Source organism: Amblyomma mixtum, chromosome 1 (genome assembly GCF_055824585.1).
Source record: "Amblyomma mixtum isolate Tamu chromosome 1, ASM5582458v1, whole genome shotgun sequence".
Lineage (NCBI taxonomy): Eukaryota > Metazoa > Arthropoda > Arachnida > Ixodida > Ixodidae > Amblyomma > Amblyomma mixtum.
Genome location: NC_143012.1, coordinates 192,295,772 through 192,302,270, shown reverse-complemented (window position 1 = coordinate 192,302,270; position 6,499 = coordinate 192,295,772). Strand labels below are relative to the sequence as shown.

Genomic DNA, 6,499 nt, shown 5'->3' with positions numbered 1-6,499 from the left:
AAATGGTGGATTTCAATTTACCCGCCGTATTCTGGTCTATACATGATTTTAGTTTCGATACATGGGCGCCGCCATTTTTCCCGACCCCAGCGCCGTCTAGTGCCGACGCCATTTTGGACTGATAAACGCTGCCGTCGTTCTACCGTCGCTGCAGGTGTGTGAGATACTCGCGGAGCAACGAATTGCTTACTCATCGATATCCGCTCGCTGCACGCCTTTGGAGAATTCATTGATTGCATCTGCGTGGGTGATATGGCGCTAGCGACCGTAAGCGCCCGCAGCAATCGACAAGTAGCCGACGATCAGGCATCGACGGAGCCAACAATCAGCATCGGTAAGTGTTGTGCTCCCAGTTCACGTGTGTAGTTTTTGTAGCCGGATTTCTTAATAGTAAAAGTGACACGCCGTACGCTGAGAACGAAAGTGGCAAATGCGATCCAAGAGCTAGGTTTCAGAAACCGAAAACATCATTTAAAATGGACTAAATTCGTTCGTAAACTGACGCTCGAGCGACTACAGCGAGCAACGTGAGCGAGCCGAAACTGCTGCCACTCATTGCTATGTCGGCGTTTGCTGTTGTACGCGCGTTGAAACGGATGAAATTCAGTCGCTTCTGCTGCTTGCGTCTTGAGTGCTCCCGCTACGAGCCAATTTATTGAGAGTAGGCCGCCGCGGTGGCTCGGTGTAACGCTATGGTGCTCGGATGCAGACCTGAAAGACTCGGACTCGATCCCGGCCGCGGCGGTCGAATTTCGATGGATGCGAAATTCTAGAGGCTCGTGTACTGTGTGATGTCAGTGCACGTTATAGAACCCCAGGTGGTCGAACTTTCCGGAGCCCTTCACTACGGCGTCGCTCATAGCCCGAGTCGTTTTGAGACGTTAATTTTATTGAAAACTACTTGCCTTCTCAGCTACTGCGCCGTTGCCAGCACCAATCGTTTGAAGACCAATGGAGTTTGAATTAACTAAAATAAGAGGTTGATTGATACGCCAAAGGTATGTTATTACAACGTAAAAAGGAAACCAAGCTGCTGAGTCAGTGTTGCGCTTTAGAATCTAAGGCAGATGCACTGCTGGAGTCGTAACATTTGCTATGTATAGTGTGCGCATTGTAGCTGATCAAGCTGTTTATGTTGCATTTGATGTGCCGAAAACGAAATCATGTATACCATGTATGGCAGACAGCAGGGCTAGTTGTTGCATGTGCTGAATGTGAAGGGCCCTGAAGAAACAAGCCAGAAGACTCATAGCTTGCATGCATGCCGTACTGTGCATATTTTCCTATTTTTATGTTCTGTGAATGTCCCTTTTTATTGCAACAAACTGCGGGAAAAAATATAATGACCAAAGAAACGATGACACAGAGTGGACAAATGCTGGCCTGTGTCGTCGTTTCTTCGGTGTTTTTTTTCTCGCTCGTTGGTGTAATGGATTTTTAACAAGTCACCCTACTATTACTCCTTTTTCTTTCAGATGGCGGCACCTACGTGCACCCCATGCTGATGACTCAGTGGATAGACGACATGAAGCTCTGGCCAGATTTGTCAAGTCCACATATTGTGTGTTACTTACTGAAGACAAAAGCTTGTGACCTCGAGCAAGCTGAAGCATACAAGAGACACCTCTTGTAGCCATGTGGGTGCACTCCTATGGAAGGCGGAGATTGCTGTACAGCGCGGCCTGACAGGGAGCTCATGCACAGATGAGGCGGCAGCCTGGAACAGAGGCACCAAAAGGAATGTTTAGCCTGCCCTCATTGATGGCATTGGGTTCAAGCTTCAATGCACTGCCGAGCATCTTGACAGCACAAAAAAGCCAAGACCAACACGCAAGATAAAACATTTTGGCAGCAGAGAGGATCTCTTAGAGTATGTAAACAAGTCTCCTTTCCGGGACGTGTTCAACATACCTGGTAGGTACCCAGGTGGAGCATTCTGCTGAGCTGGCCCATTGTCGCCTCAAAAAACTGAAATGTTAGCTTGTGTTAATTGAGTTGCATGCTGATACCCACTGACACAACTTGATGTGAAGTATGGTTCAGTACGGAATTACACGTGATAATAACATCTTGAATACATAATCAAGCAATGTAGATGTTCAGGTAACATAGTTTTATTGTGTCATGCAGGCACCCTCCTTGAAGCTACATTACATGCTACAAGGAGGAAGATGGACGACCAGCGGGCCATTCAGATAAATGGAGACACCCTGTCTCAGGAGATTGCACGTCCAGCAGAAAAGGTAAAACAACAGTAATTTACAGGCTTTTACTTGAGCTGTGTCTGGCCCATGTGGGAAAAAGGATGTGAGGGAAATTCAGTTTAGTTTTAGCTGTCAAAAAAGTAGGGGCATAACAATACTGAAAAAGAGTTGTAAAGTGCATTATTGCCAATAGTTCGAGAGAGTTACAGTGCACAGGTAAGCTTGCTTCATATTTTGCGATGTGGTGATTAACAAGTTGACTCAGTCATGCTAAATGACTAGCTGCAAAGTAGTTGCCAATACTGCATTGGCTGCAGAAAATTTCTAGCTTCTGTGAACATTGCCTGTGTTTCTTGCTGGAAAGTTGCAAAACATGCAACAGGTGGTTAGCAGCAGCACGAAATGTAGCAACCACTTCTGAGCCGAGTTTAGCTTAGCTGCTTCTTAGCAAAGCCACACAGGCGCTCTTTATTTTGAACAAGTGATTGAGAAGCAACCTCAGTATTTGTGTTCCTTTCTGTAATTTCTTGCACGTTTAAAACTGTTTTCTTCCCTTTCACACTGAGGTTTATTCAAGGTGATTTGTTTGTCTGTTTAGGTTGCCCTAGCATCAGCCTATGCTGGGACTGTAGAAGATTTGCCGGAGCGCCAGTTTCAGAATTTGAAATAACCCTGGGAAGACCTCTTTGTCACCTCAACCTGGCTGACATGATCAAAGCCGGAAAAGAAAATCAGCCAGAAGTGCTTTCAAAGCTAAAAATCACAATGGCCACCTCCTTGAATATTGAAGCAGCTACAAAAAAACAAAGAGAATGCACTGCCTGGTCTCTTCATGGTAAAGGCAGAATAACTGCTTCTATATTCAAGGACGTGTGCCGCTCAAAGCAGCTTAATTGTTCATCATTACTGGCTAAAATATTCAATACTACAACAATTTACAGTCCGGCCATCCGGTATGGCATAGAGTTTGAAGAGCTGGCAAAGGCTCGTGCACTTGCTGCCTTTAAAACACAGCACATAAATGGCAGGCTAGATGACTGCGGCTTGATGATACTGCCGAAATATCCGTATCTTGGCTGCAGTCCAGATGGGTCATTTCATTGTGACTGCCATCCTCCAGCGCTGCTCGAGGTCAAGTGTCTGTACACACTCCGTGATGTGCAGCCAGATGATTTGGTGAGAGCAGGGCAAGCAAAGCCTTGGATGCCACAGGCTCATTGAAGGTTACGCACAAGTACTACTACCAGGTTCAAGCACAACTGCACTTGAACCTGGTGGGCAGCACTATGTGCTACCTGTACTTGCACGTAGACAAGGGAGGGATGATGATTACAGTAGAGAAGGAAGAGGCCTTTATGGACACTCACGTAAATGCCCTAGAACGTTTCTTCAAAAAAATAGTGCTGCCTAGGCTGTGATTGGAGCTTGGCTAGTTATGCAGCACATGGTGATGGCAGTAGGGAATTGCCAGTCTACAAGTAAACAATTTAAGGTATCTTGCATATGATGTGCTTGGTCATGTATTCTCGCACCTCAAAGTTGAATGTTTTGCTTTGAATACAAGTCAGACAACTGCAATATATCTGCTGTAGTTAAGCGTTTATTCTTCACACTTCTTTTTGATTAGAGGACCTTTCAAGTTGCATAGCCCAGCACATACAAAAACAATTCTGTTTATATGTTTTCGGACTTAATCGCCAGTGCGTGCTTGAAGATCCTATAAGTCTTTATACGATTTATGGCCTTTTCAACATGTATTCGGACTGATGCGATTCTCCTAGTCATTGTGACATCTTCTTCTGACAGTTGAGTCTTTCCTAAAAGTGAAAAGAATGTTTTTGAGTACTCTAGAACAAGAACAGCCATGCTGTACTGTAGTGAAAAACGCTCACCTCTGGTGAAGGCTGGTGTATTCATATTTATGCCTTGTGCTGCCAGGTGAGGTTCTAGCTTGAAGCCTCTGTCTGCCAGAATGTTATCACCTGGAAGAAGGTAGTCCTCTATGCCGCATGTTCTAACGATGTACTTGTCCGAGGCCCTGCCACCATACACATCGGACGCGTACATTATTAGGCCGTTGGGAGCTATCACTGTAAGAAATTTTACAGTATTTGACCCCTTGTAAGGACTGTAGCTTTGTGCTCTTGCGAGAAGCTTTTTAGGTCTTTGCGATTGAGCCTCAGTGCAATCGAAGATGCACGTTGTTCGACCGTGGCCACTCTTCACGAAGCTTTGCGGCATGCTGTCATACACAGCTGTCCGTGGCAACCAAACGACAACGTCCTCCATTATTTTTTCCAGGTTGCAAAGCCTATTTGCAAATATTTTAGATACGCTTGCTACTGATACCTCGAACCTTCTTGCAAGGTCTGCGCAGAGGAGGCCGAGTCTGAGCCTCATTAGAGTCAGGAGCAGTTGTTCTTCGAGGCTTAAAACCCTTGATACTTCTGCTTCCATTTGTTTTAGCTTCGAAACGAGGCTGCTAAAAACTTGAACAGGGATCCCTGTGTAAAAAAGTATGTCTTGTGGCGTGAGGTACTGGGAGTGAGTAAATCGCAATGCAGAAGTGTTTGAGTGATGTGTGACTGCGTATGTGTGATCTGTTGGTGTCTGCTCCCACTGTGTGTAGCTCTCCTTTGTCTCGACCTGCAATGAAAAACATTAAGTCAAAATCACATTCTGAAAGCCATTTTTCCAAAAAAGCAGTACCTTCTTTCTATGGGGAATTAACATATCATTTTCTTGGTCAACCACCTGCTTTCAGAGAAGCAAAATAATAAAATACAGTGTGATGCCTCCTGAATGCGGGGAAGTTCAATAAATATACGTGTATGCACACTCACGTCATCTTCATATGAAGGCAGCATGCCAGCAGAAGCATCATCAACCTTTTATTGGAGAAAAGCAACAGCCAGCTTTCTTTCATCTGCAAGCAGCTAAGAAAAAAATGTGAGCTTACATTCAGTTCACTGCTTAGAAGTGTGCCGCTCGAAACATTTTGATGAAAAGGAAGAACCTCCTAAAGAAAAAGCAAAACAGTGAATCCAGGCTTCTAATTTGCAGTATGCTGGCAGGCCCAGTGTTTGTAAGGACACTTACATCCAATGCATTTCTAACAGGCAGGCCAAGGCTGGCATTTTCAGTGCATAACGCAGCAACCTGTCAGCCAAGATAAACAAAACTTGACAGTGGACTTAGCTTAAGGCTTTCATCAGTGCATACTTACGTGTGGCTCACTGTTCGTACAGATAGTACTCGAGGCACTTAGTGTTTCAGTCACCTGGGAAGAAATAGCACACAACTTGACAAACTTTTAAAGGCATATGATCACACACATTTCCATTGCAGATAAAAGCAGGACTGCAAGAATCTCCCATGCAAAATTCAGCCTGCCGAAACACGTACAGCGCAGTTTTGAGCTTGACTAGACACTGTAGTGTATCAAGGTTATTGAGCAGCATGCATGCTTACGTTTTGTTCAGATATTGAGTGCAAATGTGCTGCAGTGTCCTCGCTGTTGGAGGACATCTGTAAAAGGGCAATACAACAAGAGTGAGATAGCATAATATGGTTGCATGTGAATACAACAAGCACACCCTGCACTTGCACATACATTACTACTGGAGGCCACGCCAGATGTCGGGTGCTCAGTGCCAGCAGCTTCCTGAAAATAAAAATTGGGTATGAGGGAAAGATAGGCACAGTAACTACCTTAATCTTGGTTGGCACCTGGACCGTGCTGAGAAAGGAGTGAAAGAAGGGAGAGAGGAACAGCTTGCTAACTTACAAAAGGCAAGAACAATGAGCTTGCTTTATGACGATGTAGCATGGCAGCAAGCTAGAATGCAGTACACGTATGTAAAAATCACCAAAATTAGAGTGTTAATGCTTGCGTGCAAAGAGCGGGAGGCTTTGGTGTGATTTATGTGACCAAGCTTTATTAACTCAAGATGTTTATCTAGGTAACACAGCCCAATCTGCAACAAGGATATCTGTCCTATCTTTTTCTCCATGTTTTGCACTCTAGATACAATTCTTTACACGGCCGTTGCAGTGGCTGAGTAGTTATGGTGCTCGGATACTGACCCGAAAGGGATGGGTTCAATCCTGGCCTCGGAGGTCGCATTTCGATGGAGGCGAAATGCTGGAGGTGTGTGTACAGTGCGATGCTGGCGTACATTAAAGAACCACAGGTGGTCGAAGTTATCCAGAGAACTCCGCTATAGCGTCCCTCATAGCCTGAGCCGTTCTGCAACACTAAACACCATAAAACCAAACAATTCTTCCATTATGTG

At 45.0% G+C, this 6,499-nt stretch overlaps 1 protein-coding gene, 1 long non-coding RNA gene and 1 pseudogene across 2 annotated transcripts; 1 reads left to right on the top strand and 2 right to left on the bottom strand.

Annotated features, from left to right (window-relative positions):
• The first annotated feature begins 252 nt into the window (after positions 1–252).
• Positions 253–3,622, top strand: LOC149370351 (uncharacterized; annotated as a pseudogene).
• A 359-nt stretch (positions 3,623–3,981) lies between these two features.
• Positions 3,982–4,725, bottom strand: LOC149370350 (uncharacterized). Its single transcript, XM_089577624.1, has 2 exons — positions 4,078–4,725; positions 3,982–4,021 (listed from the first exon to the last, which is right to left on the bottom strand). Exons 1-2 carry the CDS (start codon positions 4,659–4,661, stop codon positions 3,982–3,984), a joined length of 624 nt encoding a protein of 207 aa, XP_089433750.1. The 5' UTR covers positions 4,662–4,725.
• Positions 4,726–5,197: 472 nt separating this feature from the next.
• LOC149370349 (uncharacterized) lies at positions 5,198–5,731 on the bottom strand. Its single transcript, XR_016291221.1, has 3 exons — positions 5,676–5,731; positions 5,431–5,484; positions 5,198–5,363 (listed from the first exon to the last, which is right to left on the bottom strand). It is a non-coding gene; the product is annotated as an uncharacterized LOC149370349 (long non-coding RNA).
• Between the last annotated feature and the right edge of the window lie 768 nt (positions 5,732–6,499).